Raw genomic sequence first — 27,188 nt, forward strand, 5'->3', positions numbered from 1 at the left:
AGGAACATGACATGGGGAACAATGCTGCTATCATCGCTTCTAGGAAATGAATCTGTTAGCATGTGAGGACCTTAGCTGCAGTAGGGAGTCTATTGTATTTTCAGAGAACAAGGTGTTGTCTTATGCCATTGGATTGCATTACTGGAGTTACAGGTATCCTAATATGACCATTACTGCAGTTATAGGTATCCTAATATGAATCCATGCTGCCAGTGAAACAAGGTATGTTTCATTGCTATCTGTGGTAGCAATGTGGCTACCACAGATAGAACCAGGAGAAAATACAGGGAGAGTGCACAGGCAAATGTGGAGGTGAAGTCCCACCCACAGGGATATCGTAAGTGTCAGACCAGCTCACGAGCCTGAGAAACTCTGTTGTCTTCTTTCTCCTGGAGGAGATACAATAGCAGAGACAGGCAAAACCTATAAGACCGATTTTTCTCAAGCTCATCTCGAGAAAGAAATAGTTTAGATGTGCACTAGTGTGATAGATAAGCACCAAATGAGAAAAGGGCATGCTGGCCATAATATTGACAAAGAAAGATGCAGTAATTATTACCTGATCAGTACAAGCATGGACTGCCCATGTGAGTGGACAGATCTGTCTGGATTTGGCTTGTTACCAGTTTGCATAAGGCAGAAGTGCAGCTGGCCTTTACAAGTTTTGTGAAGGATCTACAGAAATAGTTGCTGGGGACTGCCATGAAGGCCAAGGAGAAAATTTTTGAATGGAGGGTGTTGGAGGAGCTTGGAAAATTTTTGAATAGAGGGTATTGGGTTGCAGCAGATGAGACCAATGGCATGGAGGGAGCTGAGAAATTTCAGGGTGTGACAATGTCAGGAAGCTACACCAGACTGGCAAACCTAGGCTTATAGCTAGGATTCTTTTTTCCTAAAGCCAATAGAGATAGGACCTGGAGCCAAATAGATAATCAAGTGTAATCTGGCACTCCTCAAATTGTAAAAGATCTGATCTTGTGTCTCTGTTAACATTTCCACCAGCCTGCTGCACACTGAGCCCAGCCCGATAGGAAGAGTAACTGTGATTTCTCAGGAGTAAAGGAAGCTGTGCTCTGTTTCAAAGCAAGTGACCAGAACAAAGCTGTTTCCCCACACAGTGCCCCTTCCAGTGCTCAGGCTGTGGAAAAGTTCCTCTCATTCTTGAAGGTATGGCAGACCAAATTAAACATTTACAGTTCTGCCTGAACAGTTGAATCTGTGAGATAACATGGTCAGTAGAAAGAGGAACAAACACAGGATCTCCACAGCAGCTGATTATACCAGAATCTGGCTGTTTGAAGCTAGGGCATGGATAACTGATAGGAATTTATTTTGGAATTACCTGCAGCTGGGGATGGATTTGGTAGCTATGATACTCCACCACTTGACCATGGAGAAAAGCAGAGCGTGCTGTCAGAGATATCAGAAATTAGTCAGCTCCAACAACTCAAAATTAGAATGCATATTGCAGCAACAGAGTGGGAACAAGGAAAACAGCAATCACAGTGACATATCAAATTCCTGTTCTGAAGCAGAGGGATGTGAAAGACAACTCATTTAGCAATTACACATTCTTTAAATCACAAAAGGGAAAATCACAGAATTGTAAGGAAAAGCACTGCATTCAGTAAGTGAGTGTCAATCCATGAAATGAGATTTTTGCATGCACGTGATGTTCATGCCAGGCAGAACTGCAAAATTAAATGTATTTATACCAGATGCAAAGGCAAGATAAGAAATGGAATATCAGATCAAGAGACAAAAGGACTGAATGCCTTATTCTTTGAAACTAGCAAAATAAGAAAGCAGAATGTCCATAAACTAAGGTAATTTTTAAATTGCATCATAATACTGTCACTAAGAGATTGTAATTTTTAAACATGACCTACTAAAAGCATTCCAACTAAAATTTTAGATCCATAGAAACCAGCTATTCCAGCTAAAGCATGTGAATTTATGATCTTAGTGAAAAAACCTCACAAAAACAAACAAACAAACTCCACAAAAGAGGACAGACAGTTTATATGGTCAGAAAGATGAACAAGTTAATCCAAAATTTTACCCAGACCTACATTTTTTGCAGCATCAAAACATTAATTCTGATATATTGCCCTGGTGATTTTGCATCTGTGGAATAGCTATCATTAATTTTACCCCAGTAAGTTAATATGATGTCTAGAGCATCACACATTTTGCAGAGTGTCTGATATGTTAATACAGAAAAATTAAAGAGGTGAATAAAGTAAATAAAAACCTAGACTTCACTGCCAAAGAATTATAGACCACAGCTTTAATAACGAGATATCAAGAAATAAAGTGAAATATGTATTTTTATATACTCAAGCATTACAAACAATGATTAAAATGAGCTCAGGCCTCAAACCTTTCACTTCGAGCTATGTTCTTCACATGGCAGAAAAAGACACATTCCTAGAATTTGATAGTAAAACACTGTCCTGGAGAAAAAGAAAAAAAAAATATTGACAGAGTATTGATGCTACTCTGTTCAATAGTAAGTTATTAAACTACCAGGCTCTCAGCCAAGAACACAGCTTGGAAGCTAACTCAGATGTGGATGGATATCAGTTTCCTCAAGAAGAGGGACTGAGAGGCCTGGCAAAAATATTTACCCTATGCAGTACAAGTGTGTGGACATGAACCTCATGTGACAGAGCCCCTGAAAAATCATGCCCCCAGCTGCATCTCTCTTCTGGAAATAGCCAGAAAAGTAAAATAGAGCATGAAAAATGAGAATATTGCAGCCAATGACTGTTCAATTGACACAGAGGAAAAACTAAGATGGTTGCAGGCAGTTGAGTAAGAGCTGTTCAAGAAATTACCATCCCAAGAGCAGGATTTGAATATCCCCTGAGTAGATGGTCCATGTGTCCATGCTTGGTCTGTGCAGCACAGGCAGGAACACACAGCACCTCCCAAGCGCTCTGGCAGAGACCCCCTGAGTGTCTGAGCAGTGGCCTGAGCCCATGAGGGCAGGAGTGATGAAAGAAAAAGGAGGCCAAGACATGAATCCATGTTTGAGCTTTGAGATGAACTCTGTGCTAATCTGTCTGGTTTACAATCCGTGGCATAGATATGTCTGTGTTACCTGACGTGACAACCAGAGAAGCCTGCAGACTAAGTCACCTGAGGCAGTGCTCTAGAAAGAGGATGTTTAGAAAAGGTAGGAAACCAAAACTTGTTTTAAAAAGCATTTTTTTAAATTGTTCACTGAATGTGGCTGAAGCAGCAAAGCCAGGAGAACTACACCACCTACAACTGACTTTTTATCCAGAGCAGTCCAGAATTCAGAAGTATGGTAACCGAACAAAAATATGAGCTCATCAGCTGTTACAGATCTCAGGGGCCATTAAAATAACAGTTTTGAGAAAAGAATTAAAGAGAAACAAAGTATAAACAAAATCAACCCAGGATTTAAAAGTATTTCTGTCTCAAAATACGTCCATCTTCCTTCTGAGACCCAGATCACAGGGGAGAAGCTTCCACTTTTGGATACTGAATGGTGAAGATAGCATAAGCATTTCAAATGATGTTGAATATAGAGGCAGCCAACTTGAGGATATATCAGGACAATCTGAAAACAAAGTTTGTCTCCTTGCTTATTGAAAATACACAGCATTCCCAGTGAGTGCATTTTTCCACAGGCAGAAACTTTCTCATTATAAATGGCATGTCTATTTGCAGTGAGTTTGTACTCCACATCTGGGGATAATCATATTGCTTCATCCTGCTGCCACAGTTATCAAACAGTAAGGCTGAACTGAAAGATAAAACTTGTTATTTTTAAGTTTACAGAATGTATTTGAAAAAAAGAAAAAAAGTCAGGCCAGTCTGGAGCAATATTCCTCAAGGAGTATCAGTAGCATCTTGGTATAAACATGCACATTCCTTGGTTCCTGTGGAGCAGCACCATGAAACTCTGCAGTAATAGAAGTGGGATGGGGAGCTTGCAAAGGCAAACAGCAGCAGTGAAGCAGGAGAGCTCCCACAGCTGGGTGAAACTTTCAGTGTCAGAGAAAATCATGAACTGGAGGCAAGGCACAAAGGCAGCCATGGAAGATAGTGCAACACAGGCTGTTGGTGGGACAGGTCACTCAGCCCAGGTAAAGCTCCACTGACTGCACCTGACGTCACTTAAAGGTTGTCATCACTGAAAGATGACACCAAAGAGCAAAAGGAACTGATGGAAGCACTGACTAAAGAACCTTCTTTGTGTGCTGGTGAAACGATGCAAGGAAGGAGCCTGACATGGGGAGTGCCCTGTGACAGGTGACATGCCAGCAGGACTGCAGAGCTGGCAGCGGGACAGCAGTGGGCAGCCCCTGCAGGGACAGACAGGTGACATGCCAGCAGGACTGCAGAGCTGGCAGCGGGACAGCAGTGGGCAGCCCCTGCAGGGACAGCTGCAGGGTTTGCACAGCTCTCTCCAGAGCAGGAGCCTGAGTGCAAGAAGCCTTTTACAGCTCCAGCGCTTTTTCAGTCCTCAGCCTCTTGCTGTAGATGCTGAAGAGCTGCTGAAATCCATCTGTGCTTATGGTCTGCCAGACTGAACTTCCAAATAAGATTTTGTAGATTATATTGAATTAATTTAACCTATAGGCTCATGTAAATTGGTCATATACATAATTTATTTTAAAAATTCATAATCCTTTTCCTAAGTGGTCAACACCAAGTACTTGTAAGGAAAATAGAGGAAATTTTCCAAATCCTTGCTAGTTAACTTATAAAATATATGGCTTAAATATCTTTCTAAATGTATTGTAACCCATCTCAGATATTATATAGAAATAAGAATTAAATAGCAGATCTTCAGATATTATTTCTTTTCTATGTTTTTGACTTTGTCATCCCTAGTGTTCAACTTCCATGACATATCACAGCAACACTAGTAGCAATGCTGTAGCACAAGAGTCTAGAGAAATAAGTAGTGGAAGGCTTTGCCTGCAAGTAGTTAAATATGTACGATTCTTTTGAACTTCATTTTTTGTGTGCATTATGATGACATTATCTGTGTCTTTTGTTAATCTTTAAGGTAATATTTCATTACTTTTTTAGCCCTATACTATTAATATAGTATAAAGAAGAAATATTCTATTTTCTCTAATTAAGCAAATTAAAAATCAATTTCCAAGCCATCTCATTTAGAAAAGTAATTTTAAAAGCAATGAGACTGTAATTTTGAATTGTGTAACAAATCAATTTGTGTTTTAGAGCACACAGTAGTCAAGGGTGATTCGTTTAGCAAGTTCAACTCAGTTTTCTAATGCACCTCGTATTTTGTTTGTCCTGACCTTACTATCTCCATTTCATTGTAGCACAGTAGGAAAATACATGGAGACCTAATGTTTCTTACAGAGCTTTTATTTCTGATTTATTGTGTTCCCTTTTCCTCTGTACTAACATCTCATTTGAACCTGTTGGTTGCCCTCCCAGTACAGTGCCCTCAGTTCAGATCCCTGAGTCTGGGGCTGACCACCAGGCGCCCTCTGTGGGAATCTGTTCCCATGGAGGAGGTTTTGCTTCTTTTTCCCCCACAATCTGAGCCACAACGTGGGGCAATGGTGCTCTGACTATGCTGCCAGAGAACCACACAGCCAAACATCTCAAGTGCTCTGCAAAAACCCACAGAGTCTTCCTTTAGAGGTGATAATATAACATGAGAAAGCAAGATCACAGGTATTTTATAAATAAGTAAACTAAGGGCATAGAGGCCAGTTCACTTTCTGAGAGCCATACATATATGAAGAGCCAGAAATAATAATGAAATACATTATCCTTTTGAAAGTCTGTGTACTAGACTATCAGGTAGATTTTACTTCTCTCACTACTCAGTAGTCTTTAATAAATCCTTAATTGGCATAACTATAGTGACCTTCCTGAAAACACAGAAACTTCCCAGTTTCCAGAAAGAGAAAACTGATTCGCCTTTTCTCTCCTTAACAAAGGAAACAAAGTTTTTCATGCATGGGATCCCTGAGGATCAAACTCAAACACATCTCTACATTATCAACCCTGTGTTCAGAGCAAATCACTGTGAAGAAAATGAACTCTACCCCAGACAAAACCAACACAATGCAGCCACATACTTTTAAAAATTTCAGGGAAAACCTGTTGGTTTTAACAAACATGTGTTGGTGGGATTTTTTTTCAGTGTGCCATCGAAATAGGAAAATGCAGATAACCCAGTCTCCTTTTCTATACTTCCGTGGTGCAACTGGTAAGCCCTCAGAGATACCAGCAATATTTGAAATGGTGGAGCATCATTTCTTCTGAAGGGATGGAGCAGACCCCTCTTTTGCCACCTTTGTCACATGCAGAGTGAGAGATATGTAACAGGTAAGGAGCGACTCAAAGACCCCTCAAGAGCTGCTGAGCTGTTCAGTCAGTTTGGCTCAGGGAGAACAGAGCCAGGGTTGGATCAGATGTATGAAGAGCCTGTGAGCAGAGTTACATGGCTATAAACCTGGCATGAGAGGAGATTGAGCAAGCAAATCAGATGCCACAAGCACGATTTGCTTGCTGCTAATGATGTCTTTGTAACATCACAGGCTATCTCTAAGCTATATTTTCCACTGCCTTGCTGGCTTGCAAAACTTTTAATGGAACAAGTTTTTCTGGCATAAGAACACTGATTTTTATCTTTAATGAGCAGCCTCTCTATCATTTAGCTTCAGGAAACAGCTTCCTGGTTGTAAACTGCTTGAGACTGCTGACAGCCAGGCAACTTCAAAAGCAGCCAGGAGCAACTTTCTTGCTAACTTTGGGAAGGGATTCAAAAATGCTGAAAGGTGCAGATGATTCTGTTATGGAGCAGGAGGACTCTGCTTCCCGACATGGAGAAATGACGAGTTGGGATATCAATGACATCAAACTTCCTCAGGTATGTGCCTGTGTCATAGAAATTTATTTAGTTCTGACCAGTCATCTCCACCACTGATCTTAAATGCTTTCTCAGTCATCTATGACTCATTGCCTTTATTCTCTTTGTCACCTTGAGGTATGGGGGAATTTTGCCAGAAAATATTGAGAAAATATTGACATTTCCATGCATTTTTCCTTAAATGTATCATTGAAAGAACTGTTGATGGATGAAATACAGCAACGCTGCAAAGGCATTGTTTTCACTGGTGGATTAGGTGCAGAGAAAGCAGAGGGGAAAAAGGTGCCTCCTCCTGTGGGCGCTTAATTAGAGCTGTCCAGGACTTGCTTTTTGCCCTGGGTAGTGCCTTTTGAGAAGGGAGCACAGCACACACCACTGCCTTGCTACTGTGGGTGTTCAGTGTCGTTGCACATTGGGCTCCAGCTCCAGAGCTCACAGGGAGGTAAGTCTCTTGCCTCCCATATGGAGGCAAGGCTTTTCATGAGCACCTAGAGAAACCTTCCCTCATGTTTGCAGAGGTTTGCTGAGAGACACAAGAGTGATCTTCCCCTCCCTCTGTCCTTTTCTAGTTCTCTTAGCTAAAAGTTTCAACCATGCTCTCCAGTGAAAACCCACACACCCTGCACACTAATGTCACCTCCCTGTCCCTCAGCTCTGCATATTTCTGCCAGATTCCTCCTGCTGCAATCCTTCAGCATCCAGCTCTGCCTTTCAGCTCCCAGCCCTGCCTTCTTACTGGATCCCAGCCTCCTCCCTGCTATAACAGTGCTGTTTGCTCAAAGCCTCCATGTTCCAGAATATCCCCTTCCCTGCCCTTCAGCCCAAGGTCACCTTCACCTGCACTTCAGTCTAGAGGCATCATGGACACCCTTCCCTACACTATTCAGTGGCTACCAAGGGAGCATGGAAATTTTTCTCTTCTTGGTTGATGTTCTTACTGCTGCCATGGCTCTCAGTTCTGCGATTAGCAATTTAAAGGAAATTTCTACTAAGCGTTTGTATCCCTTACAAGAACTTTTCCCTCAAAATCATCATCAGGTATGGTAGATGCTTTACAGCTTACTGCATTTTACTATATTGACTGTACTCACTGATGTACACTGATGTGATGTGTACATCACATCACATTTGTGATGGTGTTTGATCACATCACATCACATCACATTTGATTTGGGTCTTTGGAGTTTTTTCCCCAGTTTTATTTTTATTGCTCCTCACTCTGTTGTCCTTGAGGCATGGTGTTTGTTCTGGGGTGGTTTTTTTGTGTTTTTAATTCTTTTTGGTTGGTTAGTTGGTTGGTTGGTTGGTTGGTTGGTTGGTTGGTTGGTTGGTTGGTTGGTTGGTTGGGTGAATGAGAACAAGCTCCTGGCCAGGCCTTCCCAGTCCTCTGGGGCCTGTGAGGAGCCACAAAGATCGGTGTTTTTCCTGCCTTATCTCCACCGCTCCCTCCTGACCACCAGCATCACCTGCTGGGGTGCTGGAGTCACCTAGGCTACAGGAAACCCAGCAGAGGTCCAACTCTGCTCTGCTCCTGGACAAGCTTTTCTCTTCCCCAGCCTAAAATGTGGCTTGCTTTTCTTTTTCCACAGCATGTGAGCCAGACAGACTGGTTTCAAGAATGGCCAGATTCCTATGTAAAGCATATCTATAGCTCAGAGGATAAAAATGCTCAGAGGCACCACAGCAGCTGGGCAATGAGAAACACCAACAACCACAACTCTCGCATCTTAAAAAAGTCCTGCCTTGGGGTGGTGGTTTGTGGTAACAACTGCTCTACCTTGGATGGGAGGAAGATCTACCTAAGACCAGCCATATGTGATAAAGCCAGGCAAAAACAACAGCGTAAGTACAAACATGGCAGTTCATTGCAGCTCATAAATGAACACATCATAGAAATCAAAGTATAGGATACCCTTTGGATTACCCAGCCTTCCCTCTGCCATTCCTTATATTCCAGTGCAACTCTTGATTTGGAACAGTGCATTTTACACTTCTTATTGTTGGAGAGTAGTCATCTGCTTGTTAATTTTCTTTTTTTCCCCTAAACATTTTTAAATCTCTATTTTTGCTGGTTAGGGATTGCTTCCCAGCCTTCTCAGGCCCATTAGTGATGGTACTGAGAAAGCTGCACAGTGCAGGCAGTTCCTGCACTGCCCTGCTGTTCCTGCCCACGAGAGTGTTGGCTTCATTATTGCACTGGCCCAGGAGGCAAGTCTTGCAGGAAAGAAGTTGCTCATAAACTGTGATGACTGGAAAATAGGCCCCACAGTCACGTCACTGGAGCCAGACAATGCAAACAGAGAACAAGAGCTGCACACACATTTTAAACAAGACCATTCCAAACAATTGTGCTTGCTCAGTAGAGCTAGCACATACTGATTTCTGGATCTGATGTACATTTTAACTAAAGAAAGGTATTACTCAGGTGCTCACTGGGGCCAGAACAGTGTTCTCTAGAAACACATATGACATTCCAAACACTGTCAAGAGAAAAACTAAAACTGACCATGATAATAAATGATAAGATTGTAATAACATTGTAATAGAAATAATTTTTGAAGGTTATATTTAATAACAGACAGAATAAAGAATAAAATCCCTTCTATGATTAGTTTGTTTATATTGATTTTTGCTTATGTTTGGAAGTTTTTCACATAGTTTCTCTCAGTGTAATTTCTGAGCACCAAACCAGAAGTGGCAATCTGCCAGCAATGAACCATTGTATCACATGGGATTCATCTAACTGGTGTTGTATAGAAAATGCTTCCCCCTCCCCTTGCTCCAGGGAAATGCTGTCCAAACTGCAATGGACCACTGCGGCTCCTTTCCTGCCGAGGCCACGGTGGTTACCCAGTTACCAACTTCTGGAGGCATGAAGGCCAATTCATATTTTTCCAGGTCGGTATAAAATTACTTAACATTATGCAAGTTAATTTTAAAGACTGGTATTTTAAGTTTTATTTTGCAATTTTTTTTTGTTCCAACAGATAGGGGTTATTGAATATGACAAGGTCAAATGACTGTAAGGAGAAAAAGTTTTCACAAGGTCCTAAGCAACCTGATCTAACTCTGAAGTTAGTCCTGCCTGAGCAGGAGGATGAGCTAGAGGGCCCTTCCAGCCTAAATTAGCCTATGCTACTATGATTTTACAGCACAGTGTATTTTTTATTTAGGCTTCTGTGAAAACTGGTTGATTTTGAAGTGTTTTGCCTCAGGTACATAGGAACCAACAAATCCTCAGAAATACCATATTATGTCTTCTCCTTATCCAAGACACTATGCATAATCCTGAGGGAATCTTGGAAGAGGAGATGGTTGGACCCAAGGGACTGTCTATGGAAAATGCCATCTATGTATTTTATGTAACTTATATCTGGAACACAGTGTATGCAAGTGTTTAAATAATGGGCACTATTTCTGGAAGCTGTAGTCCTGGTTTAGTAACATTACCACTTGCATGCTTTCCACTCTTTCACTTATGTGCAGGCTAAATAAAATTAATTCTCTGTGGAAGGTAATGAAAATTAATGTTCAGATAAATATGTCTGAACTGTAAGAAGAATTAAAGTGACTGCAGAGGGCTCTGTTGGGGGAACTGTCTTCTACAAATAAATGTGGTGCACTGATTTTATTATTTCAAAGGGTTTCTACCCTACCCATCCCGCTTCATCTGGGATATGCTTATTATTTGAGCTCACAGGAACTAAATCCTATTAAATACAGAGCATTAAATTAGACCATAATATGTGATTTTGGCCTGTGGTATAAATTCTGTTCCCTTAAGATTATTAACAAGATTGCTTCTACCTTTAATGTACCGTAATTACTTTCTAAAGTGCAAAGGAGCTCATGACCACCCACGTCCAGAAACAAAACTAGAAGCAGAAGCAAGAAGATCAATCCAAAAAGCAAAGACAGCTTTTTCTTCATCTTCTCTAAGACTAAAAAGAATCCAGGAGATTGAGGTAACTCTTGCTGTTGGTGTCAATGAAATTTTGGTCAGGCAGTCTATGGTTCAAGGCATGGTGGAGGCTGTCTGGGCTTTGGGTCTGGGTGGGAGCAGGCTTTACATCTCCACATTCTGCATGCCCATGATCAGGCCAAGAAGGACCAGGGCTGTCCTGAGCATCCTGCTCTCCTTAGTGCTGTCATGCACTGCCAGCACCTCCTCTCCAGAGGAAATTTGCACCTGGTGGCAGCAGGAGATTGCATCTACACTGGTAAACAAAGCAGGGCTGCAGGGCAGGCTAAGTTTCATCACCATTCACATGGAGCTTCCTGTGCATAAGTTTCTGCCCAGTGCCTCTTGACCTATTTCTTGGCACTACTGAGAAGGGTGAAGGCATGCTCCACCTCTGCTTGTTCCCCTTGAGTTTCTGCAAGAAAGGGGGAAGGTTCATAACCTGTACCTGGTTCGCCTGGTTTGAAGGCAGAAGAGTGCTTTGAAGGACTTTGTGCAGCATTGATGTTAAAACATCTGCTCTGATGGGTGTGGAAACACTTGTGAAAGTATCTCCAGAGATCCTTGGGACTGCCTCATGACTGATGGAGGGAATCCCAGTGACTTTCCTGCAAAGGCTATGTTAAACTCAGTTGTCATCACCAGTATTCACATGCAGTTTGTCTTTTGATATGTTAGGGGTGGTGCATTCCCCCAGCCTGATATTGGAGATAGTAATCCATGCCCTTTCAGCCACAGACAGAAAGGATAATTGATCTGAGTGGGGACAGATTTCTTAAATGGATGACATGGAGAAGGAAGGGGATCTGGGAACCCAAGAAGCAGATAAAATGTGCATACAGGAAGTTAAACCCATTTGAATAGAATGTGAATATAGAAGCTGCAGCTATTTCTACTGGAAATACTCAGGAGGACACTAAAAACCAGAACCTTTTGACACAAGTGCCTGGGAACAAAAGCATAAGAAAAACCAGCTGATCTGTCTAATTGCCTAACAAAAAAAAAAAAAAAAATGCTTTTCCTATCACTGGTTTAGTTCTGTCTGCATGAACACTGAAATAGTTTCCACCTAGGAAATATGACTGAGCCACATGGCTTTCTTTTATAGCTGAGCCTGCTGGTTAGCCTACTTGCTTAGGTCAAGTTTCCTGTAGACATGCCTTCATCTTTCCCTTCCTCAAATATCTTCCTGAGGCTTTCACTTTCAATTGTGTATGATTAGAAACAGACTAAAGATGTGACAAATGTATAATAGTAGAGCCTGCTTTTCAGCTGTTCTGACTCTACAGTCAGACCTAAACCATTTATCCTTGTTGGTTTTCCAGTTCATGGCTCTCCAGCAGGTTTTCCATGGGAGTAATCCATCATATTCATGTTTTGCCAAACTAGCTGTGGTACAACTAACACAGGAGTCTGATTTGTCACACAGAACCTATGTTGCTCCATCTGCAAAAATGTAATCCAAAAAGATTCAATTTTAATGTGTTCAATCTGGAAAACGTACTCTGAAAAGAGTCAGTTTTAATGTGCTCACATGAAATCAGGGAGTAGAACTTCGGAAAAAGGTATGAGCCCAAAATAGAGCAAGTGATTTATAGGATGGTCTCTCTATGGCATCTATGGCAGGTCTGTAGCTGAAGGTGGGCTGGGTCCTACACCAGATTGTTGGAATTTTTTCTCATGGTAAGTAGAGAACAACTGAAAGGCACTTTGCTGCTCCAGCAGTCTGCAAAACCACTATAATTAAATGGATGAAAAAGCAGAATTATAAAGAAGAAAGACCTGCAAGCACTCATTAGAAATGAATGGTCTGAAAGGAATTAAAGTTTGCATAATTATAATCCAATAATTGGAGCAATTAAAGAAGTTGTGAAATATCCAGAACAGAAGACCCAGAAGAATAATTCTTGTGTGCTGATCCCTACCTGAATGAAATTTCTGTTTGTGGAGTAAAAAAATGTAAAGATAGGAAAATTAATTAATTAGAAATAGACTCTAGTAAAGCTGAAGAATATTTTTGTAGTGAAAAGATCACTTCAGAACAATCAGGATAAAAAAATCATACTTAGCTTTTCCAGTCTGCACAGAAAAAGAAATCTGTGGTGTCAAAGGTATTAGCATAATTTCATTTGTAGGTCCTTCTTCAGTATATGCTGGCAGTGGACCCAAAGGTCTAAACAAGGCTTTCAGTGTAAAACAGGCTTTGGGCAAAAACTGGTGAAACAAAAGCTGAGCCAAGAGCTTGGAGCTGTTCAGTTTGCCCCCACAGCCCATGGGCACCCCCACTATGGTGGGGGAGGCTCTGCTATGCCGTCTGCTTTGTTACCTGTGTTCACAGAACCACAGGATGGTCAAAAAGACATCTAAGGCCATCAAACCAAACCATCGTGTTAGTCGAGTGCCTTTGTAAGCAGCTCACAGAGAAGTGCTACACCACACCATGTTTTACTAACCCATGCCTTGCTTTCCCAAGTCTCTGACAGGTGCAATGGCGACACAGGAGCCTTTGCCTTTGCTTCTTTCCGACCCGGACGCTCACATGCCACCTGCTAATTTCAGGGGACACTTGAGCAAAAGCTCCCAGGAGCCAACGCTGAGCGGCTGCTCTGGGCAGCTTCCATTCCCGAGGAGAGCTGGGGAGGATGGGGCCTCCGGAGAGGCTCCCACCTGGAGCCGAGGCCTGTCCCTCAGGGGCACCCCCAGAGCCGAGAGGCTGAGCGGTGTCCCTGCCGTGCCCAGCACAGCCCCTTCTCCCCAGCAGTGCACCCACCTCAGCACCCAGCACGTCCTGCCCGTGGCTGAGGGTGGCCATGATCCCTTCAGGTGTGATGTGGGCCCTTTGGGAGATGGATCCTGTGGGACGGAATCCCCGCTGGCCTACGGCCCCCGTGTGCCGCCTCCCGCTGCGCCTCAGGCAGGGCCCTGCCCCATGGCGAGGGGGGCACGGCCTCAGCCACAGCTCCCGCTGCCTGCACGGGGAAGGGAAGGACACAGGGGTGGGGGAGGGCACCAAGCCTGTCTCAACTACTGCAGCAACGACATGGTTTTTAACCTGTACCCATTACGGTGACTTTGTTCAAATGTCCCTGCTAGACCCTCCTTTGGCAATGGGTCCAATTCTCCACCCCTCTGGCAACACAGATGTCGAAGTGCTACCACAACAGGTCTCACTTTAGCTCTTCTTGCAGGCCCCAGAAGGGGCTTTCACACCTGAAGGCTTGTCTTTGTTCCTTTTTATTTAACAGTCTTATTTCCCACCACTGTTTCATGGATCTAATAAAAGCTATCAGCTCCTCTTACAGACTGCCTTGCTGCCATTCTGGTTTGGTAGCATTTCAACCCTCCTCAATACATAGCTTGTTCAAGCCTGTGGGACTGTGGAAGGTGTGGATGGATGATCTCAAGGATCACAACTATCATGTGCAACCTTCTGCACTCTTCCAGCTTCTTCAGGCAGTCCCTCTTCAGACCTAAGTGCCTGCACTGCAGAGCCTTGGACACATGTTGTATAAAGTTGGATCCAGGACTTCATATAGGATCTCATAAGAGTGGAGTAGATGGGGAGAATCCTCCTCCTCCACCTGTGGCCACATTTCTTTTGATGCAGCCCAGGATATATTTGGGCTTCTGAGCTGCATATGCACATTGTGTCCAATATACCAACTGCCCTAAGTCCTTACCTGCAGGGGTGGACCCACTTTCATGTATGTATATATTCAAGGCGCCTTCCTGCTTTTTCCAGGCACTTTTCATTTCTTTCATTGCAGACTGTAAAGAATCCTTCAGCATCCATTCCATACATCATCCCCTTTGCTGATCACTACCATAAGCTGTATTTCAGCAGGACCCATCAGTTCTCTACATTTGTTTAAAAAACTAGGGTGCCAAATAGGAATTTTCTTGCCTGAACTTAATAGCTCAGACACCTTTGGCAAAGATTCCTTTATGCTTTCCCATAACTGACATCTGCATGGCTTTGCTGTATGACTGGCCTCTGCTGCTCTCTGGACTGGGTTCCAGGGACCACCAGCCTCCCCTGCAGAGGCAGGCACTGACACACAGCCCTGCTGCCACCTCTGCAAGAAAGAGCTGAGGGATGTCATGTACAGCGTATGGGGCCACATTGTCTGGGAGGACAGTATTACAAAACAAGTGGCAATAAAAACTTCATAGTACCTCAGAATGGGATGTATAACATGTTCATCAGATAGTTTCAGTCTTAGCTTTTTTTTTTTTCCCCTCTAGTTTTTATATTAGTTGCTACGGAAACCACTCTCCTGGTGATGGGTGTAGTTCAGAGACATTTACAAGACAAGGATGAATTGTATTTATAGAGTGTTTCAAAATGTTTATTGGAATTTGTGAAACGGGATGCACAGTGATTTAAGTGGAAAAAAATCTAAATGTAGATCACAAAATAACATGTACTATTATACATGAAGGTCAACTCACCAAACTTTTTTTTGGTCATTGAGTTACTCCCACACTAATTCCAAACTTGGCATGTTTTATGATTTTTCAGGTCATTAACTCAAAGAAGGAAACTTTGATCAACATTTGTTACAACTTCTAAGACACAAAATGAGAAATTAATAGGAGCCATGAACACTTGTGCTTCAGGAGGTGAGCAGGAGGATTAGGGAAGGCAAGGCTGCTGGGGCTGGCATCCCATAGCTGGGGTTCCTCAGTCCAGTCACAGAGGTGAGGGACTGCACAGGGGATGGCCCCTGCCATGGCCATCTGGCTCTGTCTCACCTTGTCTCTCCTCTGAATTCCTTGCCTCTCCACTGCAGTGCTGCCAGCACCACCCCTGAGCAGCAGTGCCATTCAGATGTGTGGCTGGGAGGCTCCTTGGTAATTGTTTCCACACCAAAGTTCTATCAGTTCCCCTTACACTCACCAAACACTTCCTCTATTTTTAGATACTTCCGGCAAAGGGGATTTGATAACCAATCCTGTTCCATGGCTTCTCTGTTCTAATCCCAGCTCTTAGCATTTTTTCACTCATCTGACTTTCTTTCCTGCAAATCAGCCATTTCTTCAACTCTTTTCAGATGGGTAGAATCCAGTTACTAAGTTCCACAGGCTTCCTATTACAACTGAACCTCCCTAAAAGATAATTACTACCAACCTTTCTCCCTGCCTGTGAAGGAAGAGCCTTTTTGTTGGTTTGCCTTTGAGTCTGAATCAAAAGGTTTTCAAAATGAAACCTATTCCAGTGATCTCAGCTCCCCTGAGTAGCTCCCTGCCATAGAAGAGCCATGCCTTCTTGCAGTTTCCAGGCTTGTAATCCTGCACAAGCAGGACTGACCTGCAGTTTGGGGGGACCCAAAATTCATGCAGTGTTCATGCAGCGTTCATCACCCCCAGCCTGTTTCCAACAGAAACACATTTCAGGCTCAAGGAGGACAGGTTATTAATTTTTAAAAAGGAGGAACTAAACCTTTATGATTTTTCTAAGGTTAGACACAGAAAGTCTTTCCAGATTTATAGCCAGGGTCATTTCCAAGCTCTTGAAGCAACTCCTATACTGGCAGCAGCTCCTTCCACTTCAGATACATTCAGCACGATGGGTCAATATAGCACCAAATTTATTTCTGTTTACAAAGATACCAACCCCATCTCTGACCTTCACAAAAATTAATTTTTCAAAGGGGATTGAAATTAATTTTTCAATTTGGGATATGTGAAAAAAAATATATGTATCATTGCTTTAAGCCTCTTTTACCAGTTCTAAGGTACTGTGCCCAGCTGGGCAGTGATAAGAACAGTAGAATCATAGGACGGTTTGGGTTGGAAGAGACCTTAAAGACCATTTAGCTCCAAACTCCACTGCCATGGGCCAGGACACCTTCCACTAGAGCAGATTACTTAGAGCCCCTCTAGGTACTGGAAGGTGCTGTAATGTCATCCCAGAGCTTCCTCTCTTCCAGGCTGAACAGCCTCAGCTCTCTGAGCCTGTCTTCATGGAAAAGGGTTTTGAGCTCTGTGATCAACTTAGTGGCCTCCTATGGACTCATTCCAAGATGGACAGGTCCATTTTTCTTGTGTTGGGAGCCCCAGACCTCGATGCAGCACTCCAGTCTAGGTGGAGTCTCACGAGAGCATACTGGAGAGGGAGAATCAGAGCTGAAAGAGCACTGGATGGATGCATGATCCTCTGATCCTATTTTTAAGAAAATGTAATGAAGACTCAGGTTATTCAGATTAACTTCATTAAGAAACACCAACTGATCTGTGAGGATCCACCCATAGGTAACCCTGTGACCTTGTTCTCTCTAGCTGAAAATGGTTTTCTGCAAGGCCCAGGTGCAGCAAAGCATTAGGGAGCCAGCAGAGATGCAAGGAGGTTAGGATGTGGATGATTACACAGGCAAAATTAATTCTGGCTTATTGCTGTTTCTGATGTCTGTAGCTACTGGCAAAGCTAACACAAATCCCCATACATGGCATGGATGATGATGCTACATTCCTGAGCTCTTAGCTCTGAAAGCACTGGCCTAAGTATCTAAGGGCTAATTTTTTGGGAGCAATATCTGTGCTTGCTCTGAAGCAAGTCTTTTTATATATAAGGGCTCTTTTGAGGCCCTCAGAGAATTACAATGTTCCTCAGAGTCCTACATTAGCCAGGCTGTATCTTACAGAAACCTAACTTCGATGTTTGGAGGATTTTGACTCATGCAGCATTTAAAGGTGAATTAGACACATAATGATAAGGAACTATAGGACTGTGCCCCCTGTTGATGGAGTGACAAAACTATCCTTTGTCCCTTTAAAAACGAAAGAAGCCCTGAAGTTTCTCTCCTCAATTAGGTGAAAAAGCCACCTCATAGGCCTAGAGGACTTCACCTCAAACTTAAGGAGAACCAATTGGACTGGGGCAAAAAAGTCCCCCCATGGCAATTTACTAGAAGAAGAAGAAGAGAACAAAAAAACTAATTGCTTTTGTAAGGTGTTATACCAGGAGCAAGGACCTCCTGCACCTGGCTCAGTTTTTCTCTGTTTGTTATTTTGCCTTTTATTAAACCTTTTTGTTTCCAACACTGCAAAAGAAGCCCTCCTGCTGGTTTTTATGCCTCCAAGGGTAGCTGAGCTATCTGGGGTGTGTTACAGGCCTCCAAGAGCTTATGAGACCTGGCTTGAGGAGGCTACTATAACAAGGAACTCCCTACAAGACAGCAACTGCACACCTGAATTTATTAGTGCATTTATCCTGAGAACATCAGATTGAGAAAGGGTAATGTTTTTGTATCAGTCACAGCAAAAGGAAAATGAGAAAACAAAACAGGGATTTGAACCACATCTCTCCAGCCCTGGAAACATACACTGTGTTTCTTCTGGCTTTCCTCTCCCCAGGACCTCTACCTTTGCATGTGAAAAAATTGCAGGTCAGACTGAGCAAAGACATATTTTTCTTTTCAACCCCTCGTACAAAGCTCCTGCCCCTGGGAAGACTGGTGAGGTGTGGAGGCCCTGGAGGGGCTTCTCCTAAGTTACACCCCATTGGCTCCTTCCCCTGTTCCTATGCCTGAACACAGGTGCTCCTGAGGCTCTCCCTCCCTTTTCCCTGATCGGGCCTCACCTTGATACTGCCTGGAGACCAAGGTCAGCCAGGAGGCCCCTGGGGAAGAGAGCAGGACCCTGGGGGGGAGTGTGTGTAGGAGAGGAGAACATCTCACTGCGTGGTTGAATTAAACATCTGTGGATATTATGCAAAAGCCTTTTTGCTTCTTTACCCTGGACTTTACTAGCAGCAATTCAGCAACAGTGAGGCTATGGACTATTTTCTACAATATGGTCCTAAATGCATTTTCTATATTTTAAATGAAACAAGGTTGTCAAACTTCTGGTGCTAGAAAAAACTCCAGCTGAGGAAGCTTTAGGGGATACATCTCCATTCATTGTAGAGAGCTTTTCTTTCCTTGTGGTCTTTGGGATATTTAGTAATCTATGTGTCTGGTATTCCTGGCAATTGTGCTCTGATTTCCCTCAGGGTATTCATTTGGGGATTTTTATTAACTATGGTTCAGAAGTCAGTGTTTTACTTTATTGCAAGCAATATGTAGAAGTGACCCCTGTGGTGGATCTCAGCAGGGACATGGCTGGGAAAAGGCTCTGTACTGAATCAGGATCAGTCAGCATAGATTGTACGAGTCAGGTTCAACTTCTTTGGGTGTTTAGATGTGCAATTTCAATTCCTATTCATGCTCTGCTTTGATTATTGATTGCATGTATTTTAGCCTGACACCAGCTGACTTCCTTAATTTTTCTTTTTAAACGAACTGTATCATTTTCCCATCCTCCTCTGCCTCTCCTGGGTCCCCATGCCATGTAAATCCTCTTCCTCCCTGAGATGCTGCAGTCTCCAGGCACTAAGAGGTTTTTGTCATTCACAAGGTGAACTTTCCCAGCGTTGCTCATGTCCTGAACCAGGAGGACTCACCATCAATGCAGGGGAAACAGGTTAGGGAACACTTAAAAAGCTCAACATAGGTAAGTCCATGGACCCTCATGGGATGCACCCATGAGCACAGAGAGAGCTGGCAGGTGTTATTGTGAGGTCACTCTCAATAATCATTGAAAAGTCATGGTGATTGGGAGGGTATGAAGACTGGAAGAAATCAATGCAACTTTTGTCTTCAAGGAGAACAAGAAGGAGGATCTGGGAAACTACACACTGCCCAGCTACACCTTGAAATGCACAAAGGTAATGAAAAAAAATCCTCTTCATTACTTTGCAAACCACATGGAAGACTAAAAAGTAATTAAGGCCAGTCAGCCTGCATTTATGAAAGGGAAATTGTGCTTAACCAACCTCAGAGCAGTCTACAGTGAGAGAACTGGCTTGGTGGATGAGGAGAAAGCAGTGGGTATTTTTTATCTTGTCATTAGCCTGCCTTTCAGCACAGTCTTCTAAAACATCCTCAGAGACAAGCTGATGAAGTATGGGATTGTTAAGTGGATGGTGAGTGGACTGAAACTTTTTGTGATTCTGGTAACACCTGGGATCAGCCATAGCTCTTCTTATACTAGAGAGCTGCAGTCTCCAGATGTTTCTGTTTGAATTAGCCATGTGCAGTGTGGTGTATGCAGAAAGTTATCTGAAATGTGGCATATGAAAGACAGCCTGGGGCAGCAGGACACAGCCTTTGTGGCCCTGAAGACAGCAAGCATCCGCAATGTGATTGCCACAAGCATGCTTTGCTCTCCTTATTGGATTATTTGATTTCTGTGAGCAACATGAGATGATCTTCTCTACAGCACAGATGATGTCTTAGGGGACAGGACGAGTGAGGAAGGTCTTTGGCCACCTTTTCACTCTGAGCTCATTTCTGCTGTTTCCAGTTAGTAAGTGAGGAAGCAAAACTGTCTTAGGGGGCACGTCTCAGATGAGTGTTTTTCACTTCTCCAAATCAGATTTAAACTTCACATCTTTTGGCAATTGTGTCATCAGTGATATGGCTTAAATATTTTGTTTCCAAGGGTTGTCCAATCTATTTGTTCTTCTGAAGACAGATAGAAGGCTGGGGTGGCCTTGACAGCTTGGTGAGGTTCTGCCTCTCCACACAGCAGATCTTGCCTGACCCCACAAAAACGTCTGGTTTTGCTCTTTCCTGTAAAACTAATGCTTTCTCAGAAGGTTCTTTTCTGGATGCCTACCAACAGAGTGCTTCAGTGTTTTTAAAAAGTTGGTCTCTTGAGAGCCCTATTCTTGTAAGAGAAAAAAAAAAATCTCATCATTCAGAAAGAAGCGTAAAGTTTTTCTAAGCAGATCTTTTTATCTTGGCAGTGGGTTTTTCTTGGCCACCCACACCCCCTCAAACAATATATAGCTACTCTTCTCCAAGCTAGATCGCTCCTTTGTACTGGAAACCCAGTGTCCTGAACTCCAGACAGCCTTCTCCCTCTCTCCTGTCATTGCACAGAGTGGACTTACAGTTTTCTACACTTACTCTCGAAGATTAATTTCACTTGTAGAAGCCCATGCAAAATTTTACTTACTTGACTAAAATCTTGATCTTACATGGCAGAAATTGTGAAGCTGGGCTTGGCTTCCTCTGCCAAACTCTCCCTTGTGAATTCTTCGAGTTCTAGTAATGGAACTGTATTAAAGTATTATAAAGATAACTTGTGATTATATAAATAAAATCTGAAAATAGATGTTGTATAACAGGGTTTCTTCCCATGCAGATATCAGAAATGTGTCTCTTTCCCCCATTGTCTACTTTCATACTTTCATCATCGGAACTTGGTGCAACTGAATCTTTGGTCCATCTGTTCAAAACTGGTCAGCAAGTTCAAAAGCTTTTGGTGGAATCTGTCAGGCATGACAAGATGACGGGTTAACATTTGTTTTGTTAGAGAACTGTATTAAAGGCTCTACAGAGGCATCTGGACAGGCTGAATTGATGGCCCAAGGCTAATTGTCTGAGGCTCAACAAGGCCAAGTGCTGGGTCCTGCGCTGGGGTCACAACCACCCTGTGCAGAGCTACAGGCTGGGGGCAGAGTGGCTGGTTCTGTTGGGTCTTTTGGGGAACTTTAACTTAGGCTTACTGGAAACTGGGTATAACCTCTTCTCTGTTCAGGTGCCATAAGTTTAAACTTGGTTTAGGTTACAATTTTTCTATAGCAAACCATCCTCAAGCTTGATGAGAAGCTGAACTGCAATTTTAAGACAAGATGATCAGGAATGCTGCTGTGCTGCAGCTCAGCGATCACCAGTTGATAACAGTGTGCCTCACTGTTATTTTTTAAAATTCCTGTGGACATTAGCAATGACATGCTGACAATACACTATATGATTACGGTTTCATAAAAGACTCTGAGTCCTTCAAGAAGAAAGAAGAAAAACTTGATTCACTGTGTTGCACACACCCAGACAAATATTCATCTTGTCATTAGACTACTTTTTGTGGTAGTTTTTCAGGTTCTACAGACTTTGGGGAGCTGTTATGTGAAATGTTTAAAAAAGCACACTTTTTAAAGAGGGAGTAGATTTCAAACAAAGTTGCTGGCAACTGTGTTAGCCCCCCACAGTCTTCTCCCTCTATTACCACTGGGAAATGTGGCTGACTTTAATATCTGTAAGTTTATTTTTCTCAGACCTTACTTGCCAGATCACCATCTGTCTAGACATTGTCAATTACTAATATGTGTACTCAAGGCAAGTGTAAGGGTACTCAGTATTTTCTTTCTAAATATTTTTATGATTAATTTACAGGGAGAACAGATCTAACCCACTATATTAATGTTTGTCATTTAAGGCAGATGCCAAATTGTCCAAAAGAAATTGAAGACCTTTGCATTGATTCAAAGTACGGAAGTTGTGATAAGTACTCTGAACCTCAAAGGTCTTCTTGAAATTTGTATAATAGGAGCAGTATTTTCCTTGGGTATCCCCTCAACTCCCCCAAAAAATCAGTAAGGTGTGGGAAGGCCATACCCATTTGGATAAATCAGCTAGTAAAAAAACCCTTAAAGCCCCTGATAGATATGCTCTTAATGATAACTGTAATAATAACCTATTATTACAGATCATAACTGTATCACTTTCATACACATTTTGTCAGTTTTCCTTTATATGAAGACATTTGTGTATTTTACTCTACACTAAGCCACTGCATTGTATTCCCCAACCCAGAGATGTCTGCTCCACAAGTTGTCTGGAAAGTAAGTCAGCTCTTCGTGTGAACACTGAGTCAGGAGGCAACAGCAAAAGGGTTCTACTGAAAAAGGAGAAAAAATTGTTATGTTTGTAGGTTTTTTTTCTTGAAATATGAAACTGAGAGCTAATAAAATGTGATGCCCCTATAAAATATCTTACCTGGCCATCCCAGGTTAATACTCTGAAGTGTGAAATACCAGACCTAAACCAAATCTCTTATCAGAGTAGATAAAAAGGAGCTGCCTTGATGCTCCTTGCAGTAAGAAATCCCTACAGTATCCTCTTAAAAACATGAGAAAGGATTACTCCTTTTTGCTCCCCAAAGACAGCAGGTGATGCAGCATCAAACTTTGGTGGAGATACACATCTTCAGCTCACGGGTTTACCTCTCTGCTCTCACCGAGGCACCCCATTCATATCCATGTTTACCAGCTTTACAGGGTTTCTGGGGAGATATTTGTTATTCCTCACTAAAGCTGTTCTGTAACAAATAGATTACTTGCACATACTGCAGGGCAGGATGTCCAAACCCCCAAAAGCATGTCTGCTTGGCCCTGGCTGGGACCACCAACCTTGCCCCAGCAAACTTAGACTGGACAGAAATGTTCAGAGCAGGGCAGGGACTGAAATGATGACTCCTGCTTTGGGAATGTACACTCTCTAAGTGGCACTCCTTTTCAGTGCATCTTCCTTCCTCATCTAACTTTTCATACTGGCTGCCTCAGATCCCATTTGGAAGCCATGATTCTGAGATTCAGATTATTAAAATCCCTTCTAAGAACTGGCCTTTCTGTTTATTCCCATTCAGCTGTGTTATTGTGAATGTCTTCCTAGTGCAGAAACATCAGGAGATGAAGGTTTGCCAGGCTAAATGTAATGTGTACCGATTGCTTGGTCCATTTCCTCTATTTTTCCTGGAATGTTCTCAAACTTTAAATTGTAGGGGAAAATAAATATACTTAGTTTATGAAACACAAAGAAAAGCTTCACACTGTGGCAAGCCGCGTCACGGCACAACAGCAACAGTGCGTACTGCCCTGGGAAACACAGGAAGCTGCATCTAAAGCTCTTGTTTACCACTAAGCTGCAACAACCTGCAGGGGCAGCACTACCTCAGAAATTAAATTTAAAAAGAGGAAAAAAAATCAAGCTGGCAAATTCCTTTGCCAAAAAAAAAAAAAAGTTTGCAAACTAAATCTGGGCAGAAAATTTGTTTTAGCGACTTCAGCAATCTCTTACCCTCATGGAAGTAGAATTAATTAAAAGTTGTTTACTTAGTGTGTAAATTTAGAATGGAAACATAGGGGTCATGGTGCTTGTATGTAAAGGGAAATTCATTCCTTCAGAAATAAAATGAGTGGAAAAAATGTCTACTCATCTTGGCCTTTCACATTAAAGAAGTATTTAATTTGGCAGCATTTAATAGTCCTAGTTTCCTTACCTCTACATCATTATCCAGCTGTTCCTCATAGAGCATTCTGAGGCTAAATTAATAAACATCCTACAAGTATCTTCAAAAGATGTCAAAAAACTTGCAGTTGCCAAGGAAGGATGCCAATTGCCAAAGATGCAGGAATGTTGTCTTCAGAAGCAGTCATGCTCATGATTTTTTCCTATTCATACTCTGAACATGTGTTCCATGGAGCTGCTCTGTACTGTAAAGTTAACACATGTCTTTTACTGCCTTGAATGAGAGCTTCACACCAGCACGGGGCACCTTTCAAATGGGCTACACTACCAGAGCTGAAAGCAGTCCTAGCTAAAAGAGAATGACACTTTTATATATATCCTCAGAAGGTCCATTTGATAAGAGTCTTGTTTCTCCTCCCAATCCTTTGTTTCAGTCAGTTTTAGACAGGACTTCTGGCTCTTAACAGTTATTTTAAGGACTCAGGAACTAGACTGACTAGGCCAGAGGCAAGGCAAAGGTGTTGACTGTTCCTTTTAAGCAAGAAATTATACAAATTATTTCAATAAGCAAGCTGCTAGTCTTAGCATAAAGGACAAAGCTTGAATCCAGACTGAACAACAATTAAATGGAAATCTTTGATTTCTCTACAGGTGTTAGTAATACTAAGTAGCATAGGTAACAGTAATTTCTGAAATCCAAATTTCACAAATGTATGGCAGCTTTTATGTTTTTCTCGTATTGGACCGTAGAAAAAATGGTGATGCACCTGAGTACTTCAGGCATTTTAAAGCCAACACAAGTTTCCAAATACCCTGGCACACATTCCAAGGGAATTCTGAATTAAAAAATAAAAACAACAAACAAAACAGATTCTATTGTTCTCTTCCATTAAAGAACCTCATGTAAACACCACATGTTTTTTATATCCTGACCAGCTTGGCTCAGGGCTATCGAGTGACTGAGGAGCTGAACTAGCAGCTGGACAATGTCTACTCGCTGGTCCCTTGCCCAGGGCACTGAATTACAGTCTCCTTACACAGAAGGTTTAACTGATGCTAATCTCCAATCAGACTGAGACAAATCAGTTTAACACTTGATCACCTGAGCATCTTCTCTACATGAAACAGTGCACCCTGCTGTCTTTAATTCAATGTATACAAGAGATCTACAGCTCCAAGAATTATGTTTCTGCCACCTTTTGTAGTCTCCCTTTGATTTTTATAAGTTAACTTGTCTCAACGCCTTCAGTAAACTCTAGGGAAAAAGGACTGTATAGGTGCACACCTTATTCTTTTAGTCAAGTTACTAATTCAATTAGTAAAGAACAATTTCACAGCAGTAAACTAGTTATACCAACTAATGTCATAATATTATAATTACAAGGACAATAAAACTAAATTATAAAAACATAGAGCCTCTAGTAATTAGAGCCCTGGACTACTGAAAAACACTATACAGAATGAAGGAAAAGCAACTAGTCACCAATTCTTTGCTGAAGCAGGTGCTATTTTAATAGCTGCACAAGAACAAACAGTAATAGTATCTGCTCATTAACCATTTCAAAATACAAAACTAACTCGACTCTTAAATTGCTTATTGCAAGCATATTCATCACATCTCAGTCTCATAGATAGAAGGTTCAGATAATTTTCTTGGTGAAATTCATAAAATCTTGGTGATATTCATAACATCTCAAAATAAGCATTGCTTGAGACTTCTGTTGAATCAACATCTCTATTTGTAGCTAGCTATCTTTTCCTTACGCTCGGACAAATACATGGCCAAAGCAAGGAAAAACAAAAGGTCAGAAGAAGCAACAAAGTCTTGGTATAAAAAGAGCTCTGAGTTAAAAGGCTCCTCTATCACATCCAACTTGTTCACTGGACAAGGCTGTACCTAAACTAATAATCACTATCACCATCTGACTCTTCTGGCAAAACTTTGACATTTTTTAGCAGGCAGAATCAGACCTTTACCTTTCACCCCCAACAAAAAGCGTAGGTAATTAACACATTTTCCTGTTCACAAACTTTGCAATATTTCAGAACCTCAAGCAGATATTTTAAGCAGTTGCTTTTCCTTTGAGTAATGAGAACACAATAGACTCTTTATTAAACATTCTGTTTATGAAGTGCTAAGTGAAACTGCAATCTAGGAATGCAGACCAAAGCCTTGTAGGCAGAGCCTTACTACAGTAGCTAGAATCATCATCAACTTTGAGATATACACATCCTTATTGAGAACTCATGTACCTGAAAACTTCTCTGCTTTTCTCAGATAATCTGTAAGTAGTGAAATAAAAAGTCATTAAGAGGTTAATTCTACCTGTCAATCTTGCCTGGCATGTAGTTTATGCACGGTAGCTCATAAATAATCACCATTAAGTGTATGACAATAAGAATTTATTGGGAAAATAAGAAAGTGCAAGGGATTGCATGTTCAAAATCATAATTTATTGATGTATTTTTTAATCATGTAGCTCCTTGCAAAGATACAGTTTATAAATTATAGAACAAGTATAGTTCTTTCCACAGCTTCCATATTTTAGTCCTCAAGTCCAGGTCAGTATTTTAAAACAAGACGGTCAAAGGTAAATAATACAAAATGGCTTAAAAAAAACCTACAGTAAAAAGCTTCAGTTCCTCCAGGATCCAAGATACACACATAATAAGCAGCATTACAATGTCTGCACTACACCCCCAAGCGATAAATGCAGGAGAAGCAGCGTACAGTACCTGTACCAGACCTCAAGGAACACTTCATGATTAGCAGTACACAGCACCTGAACATCTACAGCAGCCTCAAAATTTATTTAGTAAAACAAATGCTCAAAGGGTTTACAGCATGTGTGGCAAGGTTAGATGATGGGTTGTAGCAGGTAACAATCATGTCCAAGTGAGCCCTCCTTACCTGTGTATTGACAGCAGGCCAGTGCACAAGCAGTACACAGCACCATTTCACCCCTGCACTGTGACACTGCCCAAGCAGGGCCATGTACCTGCAAACTCATCCCACAGTGCAAGGGAACAATTCACTGCCTGGATCCCTCTCCCCTCCACGCACATCCTGTGGAGAAGGCAGGCTCCACTGAACTTCTAGCAAGATCTAATTACACTGATGACAAACTGACATCACTGCATTGGTGGGAATGTACCTCTGCAGTTAAATTTTATATTTTGTGCTTGCTCGCCATTGATGTTTTTTCCTTAAGGTTGATGTCAACAAAATGCCAGATCTTAAAGGCAAACAAAA

At 42.0% G+C, this 27,188-nt stretch overlaps 1 protein-coding gene across 1 annotated transcript; it reads left to right on the forward strand.

The window, feature by feature from the left end:
- Positions 1-6,796: 6,796 nt before the first annotated feature.
- On the forward strand, positions 6,797-13,929 carry GCM1 (glial cells missing transcription factor 1). Its single transcript, XM_063153561.1, has 5 exons — positions 6,797-6,898; positions 8,488-8,740; positions 9,684-9,796; positions 10,735-10,863; positions 13,333-13,929. Exons 1-5 carry the CDS (start codon positions 6,797-6,799, stop codon positions 13,927-13,929), a joined length of 1,194 nt encoding a protein of 397 aa, XP_063009631.1.
- The last annotated feature ends 13,259 nt before the right edge of the window (positions 13,930-27,188 follow it).

The sequence above is a fragment of the Melospiza melodia genome, chromosome 3 (assembly GCF_035770615.1).
Source record: "Melospiza melodia melodia isolate bMelMel2 chromosome 3, bMelMel2.pri, whole genome shotgun sequence".
In the NCBI taxonomy this organism is placed as follows: Eukaryota; Metazoa; Chordata; class Aves; order Passeriformes; family Passerellidae; genus Melospiza; species Melospiza melodia.